This window comes from Phyllopteryx taeniolatus, chromosome 18 (genome assembly GCF_024500385.1).
Source record: "Phyllopteryx taeniolatus isolate TA_2022b chromosome 18, UOR_Ptae_1.2, whole genome shotgun sequence".
NCBI lineage: Eukaryota > Metazoa > Chordata > Actinopteri > Syngnathiformes > Syngnathidae > Phyllopteryx > Phyllopteryx taeniolatus.
In genome coordinates, this window is record NC_084519.1 from 4,760,179 (window position 1) to 4,774,248 (window position 14,070).

General features: G+C 41.1%; 2 protein-coding genes across 4 annotated transcripts; one reads left to right on the plus strand and one right to left on the minus strand.

Moving 5' to 3' along the window:
- Window positions 1–88: 88 nt before the first annotated feature.
- Window positions 89–9,874, plus strand: ints9 (integrator complex subunit 9). 3 transcript variants are annotated; one of them, XM_061753224.1, is made up of 17 exons: window positions 89–248; window positions 512–639; window positions 770–830; window positions 944–1,006; window positions 1,167–1,306; window positions 1,468–1,554; window positions 2,508–2,628; window positions 4,400–4,534; window positions 4,646–4,757; window positions 4,853–5,033; window positions 5,167–5,227; window positions 6,377–6,548; window positions 6,630–6,754; window positions 7,541–7,708; window positions 7,891–7,989; window positions 8,433–8,570; window positions 9,588–9,874. In XM_061753224.1, exons 1-17 carry the CDS (start codon window positions 111–113, stop codon window positions 9,762–9,764), a joined length of 2,106 nt encoding a protein of 701 aa, XP_061609208.1. In that variant the 5' UTR covers window positions 89–110; the 3' UTR covers window positions 9,765–9,874. The 3 variants fall into 3 exon arrangements, with proteins under 3 accessions (XP_061609208.1, XP_061609210.1, XP_061609209.1); XM_061753226.1 differs by lacking the exon at window positions 512–639 and having other exon boundaries at window positions 120–248; XM_061753225.1 differs by lacking the exon at window positions 89–248 and having other exon boundaries at window positions 497–639.
- Window positions 9,875–10,287: 413 nt separating this feature from the next.
- Window positions 10,288–14,054, minus strand: glrx5 (glutaredoxin 5 homolog (S. cerevisiae)). The gene is made up of 2 exons (XM_061753232.1): window positions 13,634–14,054; window positions 10,288–10,915 (listed from the first exon to the last, which is right to left on the minus strand). The coding sequence occupies exons 1-2, from the start codon at window positions 13,929–13,931 to the stop codon at window positions 10,743–10,745; spliced, it is 471 nt and encodes a 156-aa protein (XP_061609216.1). The 5' UTR covers window positions 13,932–14,054; the 3' UTR covers window positions 10,288–10,742.
- Window positions 14,055–14,070: the final 16 nt, after the last annotated feature.

Below are 14,070 nucleotides of genomic sequence, written 5' to 3' on the forward strand. Positions count from 1 at the left end.
ACTGACAATCTTGTCATCCACAGACGTAAACAGTAAAAGCATTTTAACGTAACTACTAAATACCGGAAGTCCATTTTATCAAGCTCTTCCGATACACGAGAGGTGGCGCTATGGGTCAATGGCGTTTGTGTACAATCTACCAATTATGCCAGCGAAGAAGAAAATTGGAGCAGGATGAAGGATTAGCGATAATAGTTTTCCCCTCATATGCTCTTTATTGTGGACTTATTTGTACAAAAATGAAATTGGTAAGTGATAAGTACGTACCAATAAAGTAACTGTGTGGACGTGGATGTAGTGGGGATGTCATAGCAGGTGTTGTTAGCTTAGCAACTAGCCTGTCACTCAGTAGCCAAACAGTTAGCTAAGCAGTCACAGATGCATACAGTATGTTTAGAGGTGATGATGATCCAATGTTGTGGATATTTACATATATATATATATATATATATATATATTTTCTTCTGGACAATCGATGATGTGTGTTTTTCTCCTAATTGGCTGCCATTAGTACTGTCTGTCTGGCCATCCTACATTGCCCTGCAATGTCCTCAAATTTAAATCGACCACCATCATGCTCGATTGTGGACTTGATACCACTTCTGTCCTCAACTTCTTGCCCCTTCCCCTCGTGCACAGGTGAGTAACGATGCCCTATAGTGTCTTTGCTGAATATATTACCCATTGACTTTTGAGATAATCCAACGCTCCCTTAAGTACATTATTATTTGAAATTACTCCATACAATAGATATGTACTCCTTTTACAGCCCAAGGCTCTCAAAGCTGCCTGGTTGGAGCGCTAAAGACGGAACCTTAAACTTGGAAAAGGTGTGAGATGCTGATTTTGGTTGATTTCATTGTCAGTGATGAAAACACTGTTTCTTTATTGTCTAACTAATTGGAGACTGAGAAGGGACTCACTACCTCACTTGTATTTGTAGGAGCTGAAAGAGTGCGCAGGCAGAGTGTTTGTGGATTCACAGCCAGAGTTCTGTCTCCCAGAGGTAATGTGTTCAGCCACTGCATGCAAACCTTAATGTATGTTTCTTAGGCAGGTTGTCCCTTCACAATACTGCTATGATATGACAGTATTTTATAGCATTAAGGTACTACTGCACATAAAACAATAATAGACATGTAGGTGAGCGACATTGATGTTTTCAGAGGGAACTACTAGATCTGTCAACGATCGATGTCATCTTGATCTCCAACTACCACTGTATGATGGCCCTGCCCTACATCACAGAAAACACAGGCTTCACTGGCACAGTGTACGCAACAGAGCCCACCCTGCAGATTGGAAGGTAAAGAGACATGGGGATTTTTTTTTCCAGTGGAAGCATTTGTAACATTTTAGTACAGCTTTGTACGGTTGTGGAAAAGAAGCCTTTGGTTGGTTACTTTTGTGTGATTAATTTCAAATTTTGTAGGTGTTTCTGCTTTAAAATAATTGTTTTTTGTTTAGACTGCTGATGGAAGAGCTGGTGAAGTTCATGGAGAGAGTTCCTAAAGCTCAGTCTGCCATCTCCTGGAAGAAAAAGGAAATACAAAGGTATCCTGAACTGGTCAAGAGAGACAGAGAGAGGGCATGCCCTGGTGACGAATCCAGGGTTGTGCTGCGCAATATTCCATCCATCCATCCATTTTCTGTAGCGATTTATCCTCACAAGGGTCGCGGGCGTGCTATCTTTGGGCGAGAGGCGGGGTACACTCTGAACTGGTCGCGCACAGATTCACACCTAAGGGCAATTTAGAGGTTCCATTCAACCTACCGTGCATGTTTTTGGGATGTGGGAGGAAACCGGAGTGCCCGGAGAAAACCCACACAGGCATGGGAAGAGCATGCAAACTCCACATAGGCGGGGCTGGGATTTGAACCCTAGTCCTCAGAACTGTGAGGCAGATGTGGTAACCAGTCCCTGACCGTGCCCTAGGCAATATTATCCAACAATATTCCAAAAGCTTTTTTTTTTTTTTTTTTAATTTCTCTTTTTTTCATTTTTCCTTCTGGGATTTTTCCTTTTGGGATTTGCTTTTTATCCCCTGATATCAAACAAGCATTGAAACAGTTTTTTTAATCCGAGCATTAACTTGCACTGAAATAATAATTTTAAAAATAACAGTCTTAACAGATAATGTCAAAACATGTATATGAACACAGCCCTTAATAAATGAACATTTTAAATGTTCAACGATAAGCCGTCAAACTGCATGGCTCAGCTGGTCCATATGTAAGAGTTAGAGCAACACCCGCTGCACCGCTTCCAGGTCTCTCATTGTTTTTTTCTCATGTAGACTTGCACGGGTTAGGCAAGGGAATGTCAGAAAAATATTTACAACTTGGAAGCACATGCCTCAGGTCAGCTGTTACTAAATTGTTGCTTTGCCATCATATGTTAAGTACCAGGTTGTCACTTTCAGGGCCTGGAAAGATGCGAAGTTGTTTTTGTAGCTCCTCTCGCAACCATGTTGTTAGTCAAAAACAATTTGAATTTTATTTAAAAGGTTGCTTCCTGGACCGCTGAAGGATGCAGTTGATGTTTGGACATGGAAGCGAAGCTACGGTATGCAGGAGGTCAACTCTGCCTTGAGCAAAGTGCAGCTTGTGGGTTATTCACAGAAAGTGGTAAGAATCTGTCCTCATGTTGGTGTCCAGTCAACGCACGTGCGCGTGCACACGCGCGCACACACACACATACACACACTTCAGGCTAATGGCAGACCTAATTTATGAACACAATAGAAAAGAGTTATAAAATCCTGTTAAAAGTATCCTGAAAAAATGTGTTTTCAACAATTACAGATTAATACAGATTTATTTATGTTGGAGGTATTTCTGTAGTTCTCCATATATCTTTTATGAGCCATAGATTTGAAAATTGTGCATGTCAAGATGAAACGACATGAAAATGTCACAATTTTCATGACGAGATTATCGGTATTGTCAGGATATTACTAGAAGTAATGCAAGCAAAAAAATCTAAGAAACATGCAGTGAAAAGTTTTATTTTGAATAAAAACTTATCTGTAGCCTATGCCTATTCTTTTTTTTAATATGCATGCAAGACCCCATAAATTGTACTTAAAATTATTAAGAAGACTGTGACATACAGGCGGCACGGTGGCCGACTGGTTAGAGCGTCAGCCTCACAGTTCTGAGGTGCGGGGTTCAATCCCCGTCCCCGCCTGTGTGGAGTTTGCATGTTCTCCCCGTGCCTGTGTGGGTTTTCTCCGGGCACTCCGGTTTCCTCCCACATCCCAAAAACATGCATTAATTGGAGACTCTAAATTGCCCGTAGGCATGACTGTGAGTGCGAATGGTTGTTTGTTTCGATGTGCCCTGCGATTGGCTGGCAACCAGTTCAGGGTGTACCCCGCCTCCTGCCCGATGACAGCTGGGATAGGCTCCAGCACGCCCGCGACCCTAGTGAGGAGAAGCGGCTCAGAAAATGGATGGATGGATGGATGTGACATACAGGTCTTTAGTGATGGGACTGTACTAAATCATTAATGTAATTAATTATTCAATAAAGACTAATTGCTAAATTTAATGAACAGTGTTTGTCAATTCAAATGACTTCAGTGAATAGACAAAAGTGATCACAAACAAGACATTTAAAAAAATATAATTATTTTTAACAGACGACAAGATGTGCAATCATAGCAATGTGATCTGAAACTGCATTTTGAGCTGATCATATTCACAAGTCTGTAACATTAATTCAGATTGGCTATATTTAAGCTTTTGAAGGACTTTTTGTTAAGTCAAGCACCTTTATCCAGTTTTGAGTAGTTCCCGCTTGAAGATACAGACTGATCTGTGTCTGGTGGTCAGGGAGAATGTGCAACCTCCACTGCATAAATAAGTGGACAGAGACTCTGTTTGTGGTTTTTTATGTAGAGCAACCTTTTTTGTTATTTAATGTCTACACCCTAGCTACACTGAGGCCTCAGAAAGTGACGGCTTCATGCTTGACTTGCTGTCCGGATGCCGAGGGTTGATCCATCTCCCTCTCTGACTGCATCTGAAAGGCAGTCCGAGTGCTCAAAGGTCTCCAGTGACCCCAAAAAATGTTCCTAAATTGACACTAGTCATTTTATTTTTTTCTAAAGAGCCGTTTGGGTTGGCAGCACTGCGTCACTCTCTGTCGCTCGTGTGCACACTAGACAACACATTGCACAAAATACGCTATTAATGATAATTTAATTATTAAATGCTAATAGTAACTGTTTAAATTGTATCAAGGTTTATCTGATATCCACTTCATCCCTAACTGGAAATGAAATGACGTGTCAGTCATGCTTTTTACTAACATATTTAAATCTCCTGGAAACCACAAAAATAAAAAATAAAAAATCATGAACTGTTTTCCCCTTATGATTTTCTTTTTTTGCAGGAGTTGTTTGGAGCAGTACAGATCTCCCCATTAAGCTCTGGCTACTCCTTGGGTAGTTCCAACTGGATCATCCAGTCTCATCATGAGAAAGTTTCCTACGTGTCCGGGTCGTCCCTCCTCACCACACACCCGCAGGTAGGTGGGGAAGCAACAGCGAATTTCCCATTTCATAGTGGCCAAGTTACATCAGTGTTTATATGTTAGCTTATTTGTTCACTTTCAAGTCTGTCTTCTGTCTTCTCCCAGCCGATGGACCAAAGTTCCCTGAAGAACAGTGATGTTCTCATTCTGACAGGCCTCACCCAGATGCCCACTGCCAACCCAGATGGCATGCTGGGAGAGTTTTGCAGCAATCTAGGTAGGCTAAAATGTCCCAACTGGCTACTTTGTGAGATTAAATGACCAAAGATTCATCTTTTGATGATTTGAATGTTGGCCACGTGTGTGTTGTAGCCATGACAATTCGCGCCGGAGGCAATGTGCTCGTGCCATGCTACTCTTCCGGGGTGATTTATGACCTGCTGGAGTGTCTGTACCAGTTCATCGACAGCGCCAACCTGGGTACTACTCCCTTCTACTTTATCTCCCCTGTCGCCAACAGTTCCCTGGAGTTCTCACAAATCTTTGCTGAGTGGTGAGGACACTTTTTTCTATTGACGTATTTAGTTTTATTCACTTTGCTGTAGAACAGCAGAACAGAAAAACATATTTTCTTTTAAGCAGCTGGATGTCACACAAGCTCACATTCATTTTAATGATCATTTTAGGCTCTGTCACAACAAGCAGTCAAAGGTGTATCTTCCAGAGCCTCCATTCCCCCATGCGGAGGTACGTCCTGTACAACAACGCTGTATGATGTGGAATTTTAGATGGATTTCTGAGAGGAACCATAGAGATTTGAACAACAAATTTGAATGCTAATTTTCTAAAACACCAGGCAAGACATAAACAGCCGCAGAATTACCATAAATTAGACCTGAAATAAAACAATGTGTGAGGCGGAATCCTCACATCCCTGAAACAATTATTTTTTTAGTAAATTACATTTTGAGGGGGGAGTTATTAAACACTATTGGTGGTTTTTCAAGCTATTTTCAACACTTTAGATTGATTAATAATTTGTAAAAAATAACAGACCCATGTGGGGACTGACCGATTGTATTGATTTGTGAAAGAAATATTGAGATTGACCAAATTTGGACATAGGAGGTTTCAGTCCGACAGTGATGATTTTGTGTACACTCCAACAATATCAATATTTTTAATTAGTTATTGGCTTATATTCAGTATATTCTGTATTTAAGTTTGTCACTTTCTATGTCAGTCAAACTAATCGAACAAGATCCCTCAGAGAGCACAGACCTTTATCAAACAATGCCAGAAATAGTCCTCCCTCCAAGCTTCGCATCCAGCTAGTATAAAACTGTACGTAATAGAAACAGACCAGGAAACAGTTGCGCTATTACTTGATATATTTTTGAAATATTATTTTAGGTAATAAAATAACTCAATAAAAAACAGCCAGTTTATGCATTATCACAGTATTAATTATGGTTGATGATGTACCCCTTCCAGTCCTTTTGGTGGTTTTAACCATCACGCTATCCTGCTTGTTCTCATTCGGGTTGCAGTGAAGCTGACTTTTTTTTTTTTTTTAGGAAATTGGCAAACGTATTTTTTATAATCCCTTTTAGACTTGTATGGCAGAGGTCATTTAAAAAAAAAAAATGAACATGCGCACTTGGCAACAATTACATTATACCATGGAAAATCCTATCCTTTGTTCATTCGCTCATATTTCTGTTCTCATCGTAATATCATCAGATGAGGTTGCAATGTGTTTTGATTGTGTAGGATTTTTTTTTTTTTACATGAACATCAAAGCATCATTCCTACCAGCATCACTTCAAAATGATGTTGTCGAGACTAGAGCAGGCGGCTGATGGGTAATGTGTACATCCTGTGCTGGTGTTTCAGCTGATCCAAAGCAACAAGCTGAAGCACTACCCCAGCATTCACGGTGACTTTAGCAGTGACTTCCGCCAACCGTGCGTGGTGTTCACTGGCCACCCCTCACTGCGCTTTGGGGATGTGGTCCACTTCATGGAGCTGTGGGGCAAATCCAGCCTCAACACCATCATCTTCACGGGTTGGAAACACACGCGAGCCATAAACAGCTTATAAAACCGACGTACCTGAAGGCAACGTTCTAATTGATTTGTGCCGACAGAACCTGACTTCTCCTACTTGGATGCTTTGGCCCCCTACCAGCCACTAGCCATGAAGTGCGTTTACTGTCCCATTGACACACGTCTTAACTTCCACCAAGTGTCAAAGCTGCTCAAGGAGGTTCAGGTAACATCCTGCAACACCGTAGTTGAGTTTTACAAATATTCTGCAGTACAAAAAGCATTATCTCCACAGATTATTTACATTTTTTTTAAGATGCTTTTATTTGACGCTTGTATTGTTTTATGTTTATTATAATATGAATAGAAAAACCCGCAGCAGTTACACTGAGCAATTGACTTCTTAGCTTGTTCTCGTCTCACAGTTCAGAATATCATGAAAAATGAAATGTAACAAAAATAATAATGTGTGTAAAGAAACTGAGAATGTGTGAATATTGTTTAGATTCTGTATACATATATGCAAATATTGCTATACATGATGTTTTTCAAATGTGGGGGTAGAGTTGTTCACAGTTGAGTAGTGTGTTGTCGTTGATAGAAACTGTATGCACACTTTACAAGATGTGTATCGAGCGACTGGAAAATATAACATTTCATTAGAAGACATTGAGTATTTACTGTACGCTTCACCTTTTTTTTTTTATTATTATATCATATCAATGATTCCTAACCAAAGTGTGGGATATTGACTATTTTCACTTAATTGGTCCAAATTTTTTTATATACGACAAATAATGCTTATTTGTTCATCTATCGATGCCAGTGACGTGTCGTGACAGGAAGAACAATTAAATTCTCTTCCGCTAGATGGCAGAAGGTACAATCAGCTTTTAGAGCTGTAGGTAGCCCAATACTATGTGAATCTGGCCTTTTTGCAGGAGAAACCCTGCTATCTGCTTTCGTGGCCTGTTTGCTTATTATTACCTCCTTGCCACCACTCTCCCTGCAGCCCGTCCACGTGGTATGTCCCGAGCAGTACACCCAGCCTCCAATGACCCAGTCTCATCGCTCTGATCTGATGCTGGAGCTGCAGCCCCCTCCCATGCCCTACAGGCGCTGTTCCGTGCTCAGCCTGCCTTTCAGACGCCGTTACGAGCGTGTCTATATTCTACCTGAGGTGAGACACACAAGGAGGGACTAAACTACTACTAAACCAGCTCAAAATTGTACAGTTTCCATAGATATTTCACAAGTAGTTTGCTTTTGTCCTGGGAAAAGTCAAGACTCCATTATGGGTATACTGGATTAAAAATCAACGTGGGCTATTTTAATCTGGACATCAGCTACTTTTGTTCCTAGTTGGCCAACTCCCTGGTGCCCTCTGAGGTCAAACCTGGCATCTCTGTGGCAACCGTGTCGGCCATGTTGCACTCGAAGGACAACAAGCACACGCTGTTGGTGAGTGAAAGTCAATCAAACAGAAGTCTCCAATTAGATTTGTTGTTTTAGCGGTGCTATGATGTCCATATACTGTATAACTACGTTGTCACTGGCCGAAGTATCAACAAACAATGCATTTGTCCATTTGATGCATTTTTTAGTTAGAAAGCTACTTCATGGTTCATGGAGGATGAGTCGCAAAAGTGGAGCAATATGATTCTGGGCAATGGGCATTTGATGCCATGAACAATATTTCTGTATGCAAGTTATCCAGATCCTCACCAAAATTTAATGGGTTCTTCCGAAGCGCATAACCATTTCTCAACTGAATTTTGTGAATTAAAAACTAGTATTGATTTTTACACAGCATTGTTCATGACAATCCAAGAGCAGGCCGATAAAATATTTATTTCCCCAAAACGTATTTGGAGTAAAGATATTTTCCCATTTTGTATTGCCAGTCAGTTCCCAAGCCTCCTCCAGCCCCCCCTACCAAGAAGAGGAAGCGGGTAATGGAGGAGCCCCCAGCGGGTCAGTCGCCCAAACCCCTCCTCAGTGGCGTTGTACCCATTGAAGCCTTCCTTGCCACTCTGCAAAAGGTCAGGATTTTTTATTTTTTTTTCCACCTCACTCAGAGTAGGAATGTTACAAAGACGTATTGCGGCCAAAGCAACAATGTCAAAAATGACACTATGAGAATAAAGTTGTATGTAAAAAAATATTTTTTACATTAGAAATTGAGATCGATATAAAGTCATCATTTTCATGGTTAAAATAGTCATATTTTCTAGATAAAACAATTATCTGTCTTTGAGGTTTTTCTCATAATATTGCAAGAACTTTGTATCTTGAAAGTCCATCCATCCATTTTCGATACCGCTTCTCATTGAGGCTCTCGGCTGAGCTGGAGCCTAAACTGGCCAATTTAGGGCGAGGCAGGGTAGACCATGGACTGGTTGCCTGCCAATCGCAAAGTATATGACTTTCTCTCGAAAAGATGCAACCATAGTTTTGCATTATTACAGCTGTTTGTCTCAAAAGTGTGTAACTTTTTTTCATGAAAATATCCGACTTTATTCTTGGAATATTAGGACTTCAAAAGTTGTATATATATTTGAGAATAAAGTTGTCCTTTCGAGATAAATTGTAATTTTACGAGAATAAAGTTGTATATTTTCAAGACAAAAGTTGCAAGTTGAGAGATGGTAAGTATATTTTCAACACTAAAGTCGGAATATTACGAGAATAGTATTTTTTCATGAGGGGAAGTGATGGAATTATATCAGTAGTTTGTTGCCTGTCTAAGAATGAGCAATGTAGTTCTCATCAAGTTATACTGTATGTTTAAAAGAAATATTTGGTAGCACATCATCAGATTATCATCAGTGTCCGAAGTATTAGATGGTCATCGTGTGCCTGGTATCTAAAGAGGGCCATCAGCGATGTGTAGACTGATTTGGACATTCATGTGTTAAAGTAGGACTTATTAAAGCTTTCACTTTAAAGTGCTTTTTTTGTTTATTTTTTTCAGTATAGCCCTAATGCTTTTGCAGAAACAAAACTTAGCAACGATAAAAAAAATTACAAGGTAAAATTATTATCAATTTGCTTCGCAGCACGGCATTACAGAGGTAAAAGTGGAGGAGACGGCAGACGGACACATCCTACACTTGCAGGCGGAGGACACGCTGATTCAGCTGGAGGAGGACGGCACACACATTGTGTGCGACAACAACGAGCCTCTACGCACGACACTGCGAGACCTCGTGCTGCGCTTCCTGCAGAAAATCTGAACTGTTACTCAGCAGTGTGACCCTGGAAATGTAGTGTCTTTGCTGTAAAGCCCATACAGATATATTTTGGAAAATAGTATTTTGTATTAAATAACTTTTTGATAAGCTTGTTTTGATTTGATGCATTTGTAGCTGCTACATTGCTCAAAAAGGCGGAACCCAATTTTGTCACTTGATATTTTAATTGTCACTCAGTGTACATGCACCTAAAATACATTTGATCATGATATAAATGTGCAATATATTGCAATGTACCATTGCTGTGAAAATACAAGTGATGGGCGGAAAACAAGCTACAGTGATTGACGGTCAAGAGATTTTAGGCTCTTAGCTGACAAACACACTTAAAATGTTACAAAAATACCATAAATTATTCTCAAGACTAAACAAAAAAAAAGGGTGTGAATTATTTGTTGCGTTTCAGCGGGTCTTAAAAACAGTGTCCATTTCAAGTGTAGGAAACAAGTTGTTGTTGGTGCCATGGTGATCACACAACAATGTCAAGCGTGTACATTATAAAACCTCTCTTAGCAATATTCACTTTAATCAATAATAATTCAAGACAAAATTGTCCCTTCTTTACACAAGTGTATTTGGATGTTTTCTGGTGCGATGACATTGCATTCTGGTCCAACTTGAACAATGGTGTGAAGTCATCCTGAGGAGTCATTTCAGTATTAAAGCTCGTAGCTCAGTGTTGGGGTCAGCCTTTTTCAGGAAGTTGTGATGAGACAACCAACATTTCTGTTTAACAATGCTCGTGTGTGCTACTTATTTAAAAGATAATTCCAGGTTAGAATTCAGGGAATCTCAGAATCCACTGTCCTGCCCCCTAAACTGCTCATACATTTAGCCCTCAATCACATCTACATTGTCAGTCAGAAGAGTCAATTTTGTCTGGCGAGTACAACAAGTGAGATTCAACCGAGTAAATGTGTTTTTAAGCACATTTAAGTTCTCATCTAGGATCTTCCTCATCTACTTGGAGTCTTTTTCAGCATCCAATAATGCAGACTGGACGCCCAGCTTCTTCAGCTCATCCACCAGATCACCATTCTGGTGCATCTGGAGGAGGATGTCACAGCCTCCCACAAACTCTCCATTGAAGTAGACCTGAGGGATCGTTGGCCAGTTGGAGAACATTTTGACTCCTGTGGGAAGCAAAACACAATGGTTCAGACTTGTCAAATAATAACATAAGATGGACAATTGACACTGTTGATGATTATCGCACTACAAGTCACTTTAAACTGCTTAAATTTCTTTAAGTCTCCACCATTTGCACAATGGTCACTGTACCAGATTATCACTCTATTAGTCATTTCACACTGCATCATTTGCACAATTGTCCCCCCCCCCAAAAAAAGTATCACCATTACCACATTACCAGTAACCTTTCATTGCTCAGTGATTCTCCATCCTGTGTTTTTATACCCCAAAAGTATTTTCTGTTGTCGTATGAGAGCGGCTCCAACTACAGGAGACAATTTTTTTTTTTTTTTTTTTTTTTTTTTTACATACTTGGCAAATAAAGATGATTCTGATTTAATGTTTAAGATAACCCATGTAAACATAAAATGTAGTTTTTTTTAATTTATTATTATTATTTTTTTATAAATGGTAATTTTACTTATGAATAAAGTTATATAATTCAAAGCTACCTGGCACTGTGTGAAAAAGTAATTCCCCCTGACTTGCTGTGATTCATGTCCTGTTGGAACATCCAACTGCACTGAGCTGTTGATTTGAGGCAAATGTGAAGAACTTCCAGAAATAGGCAAAGTGATGTCACATCCAAATACCGTATTTTCCCAACCATAAGGCACGCTTAAAAGTCTTAAATGTTCTCCAAAATGGACAGGGCGCCTTATAATGCGGCGCGCATTGTGTGTGCACCAAGTTCCAACATGAATAAATGTTGTGTGATGAGCGTTCGTTTTACTTTTTTTTAGACCGCTTGACTGACAGGGAGCATTTCTTGCCGACACGCTGCTTATACAGAGGAAAAGCGGACGTGGCTGAGGACAGCATGCGGACGTAAAGGGTGCCTGAAGGAAGACGCTAAAGCCACGCCCCCAGTAGGTATATAGCGTCGGGGTGTGCATTGTGCACAACAACATCGTTTTGGCTAAGGACCCCCGAAAATGGCACTTACGAAGCACAGTTTAAACTGCAAGCTATCAGTTACGCGGAGGAACATGGGAATCGAGCAGTCGCAAGAGAATTCAAGATCAACGAATCCATGGTTCGGGAGTGGAGGAAGCAGAAAAACGAGCTTCGCCAAGTCAAGAAGACAAAGCTGAGTTTCCGTGGGGAAAAAAAAGAAAAACAAAACGCGGAAACAAGGCGAGGTGGCCCGAGTTGGAAGACCAACTGGAGCAATGGATTAATGAGCAAAGAACAGCCGGGAGAAGCGTCTCAAGTCACCATTTGACTGAGTGCAATAACTCTGCCATGTGCAGCAAGTGAGGAAGCTTGCCATCATTCCGAGAGGCTTGACTAAGGAACTCCAACCGCTGGACATCGGTGTAAGCAGGGCGTTCAAAGTGAAGTTGCGAGCGGCGTGGGAGCCATGGATGACAGATGGCCAACACAGCTTTACTAAGACTAGGAGGCAGCGCCGGGCGAATTGCGCCACAATTTGTGAATGGATTGTGGATGCTTGGGCTAACGTGTCTGCTTGAACTGTTGTTCGAGCCTTCGTAAAAGCCGGCATCATTTCTAAGGAGCCGCACGGCAACGAGACTGACTCGAACCTGCCGTGTTTGATGGACAACTTGCCCAGCTGTTCCTTTCGGATACTGAAGATGAGGACTTTGATGGATTTGTGGATGAGGATTCATCAAAAAATAACGTGCGTACATTGTTAATTACTTCAATAAAGTACAACCGAACTCAGTTTTGCTCCCGTTGCCTTTTTAAAACCATTGTTTTAGCGTGCATGCACGCTACCGTATGTTTTACGATAGCGTATGTTTGACCATGCCTGCGCCCAATAACACGGTGCGCCTTATGTATGTGTTAAATACAGAAATAGGCCCCCGTAACTGAGACTGCGCCTTTTAATTCGGTGCGCCGAGAAAATACGGTAACTTGTATGTACAATCGTTTGAACTGATCTTGGAATCTGTCTTTTACAAATGAATAGAAAAGGCTTCTTCCAACTTGTTTAACTCTACAATTCGCCTTCTTCACAAGAGTCCCTTGGACATTTCCATTTATAATGGATATTAGGCCACTTGACAAGTCCTGCCAAACAAATCCAATCACAGCAGGTGTTTGATCCATGAATCGACCAACACATTTCCCACAGCGTATTGAATATCATTTTTGTACTTCAGGAGCATATGTCTCTACGAGTTTACTTTTACTTATATACAGGAGCTCAACCAGTACTTCTGCTTTTACCTGAGTAAATATCTGTACATCTGGTTGAGTAGTGACAGTAAATACTTGCCACCTCAGTGGCTGCGTAATACTCCCCTGGGAAATGGACTGTTGTTGAGTTCATGTGTCTTACTTCCTGCTTCCTCTCTTGGTTTGTACAGGTAACGTCAGTGCAAATGGTCGTAGGGGCTTCGCCCAAAATCCCCTGGAAGCGACATGAATTTCGAACGGCTGTTTCGAAGCAACCACACCCTACGAGGCTTCTGCACAATGCTGATAAAAGTCGGAGTCAACCTTAGGTGAGTTGGCCAGGAACGTTTATGATGTCACGACGTCTACAAGAACGTCAAATAAAGAAATAGCGATGAGTCATTGAACGATGATGGTTGCGCGACAGGTTTTCACTGGAGAATTTCGGACTAAAAAGGTTGACATTAACCTCAAATGACAACTTGTTGCTGCTGTTATCTAAATGGGCTGACCTTCTCGGAGCTCCTCGTCGGCCAACACGTTGTACGTAGCGTACTCGTCTACTCCGTGCATCCGCAGAATCTGGACCACGGCGTTGCTGAAACCACACATGGGCTGAGCTGGAGTCCCCTTCATAAAAACCACCACCTTGTCCTTCTTCACCATCTTGCCAAGGTCTTTTTGGAGGTCCGACGCCGCGCACAAGAGTCGTGTAGAGGCCGTCCACACGCGTCCTTCGGCTTGTCCGGGTAGAGAGTACGCCGCTCCGAACCGCAAACACCGAGAAGTGTATTTTAGTAAGCTATTCATCCTGCTTTGACGGTTTTATGTTTAAACGAAGAGAAGAAATGAAAAGAAATGTGCGTGTATTGCTTCAACACCAGAGCTCAGCCACTCTCAAAAAAAAAAAAAAAACCTTAAGCAAGTCACGGAGAGGCGGGACAACTGA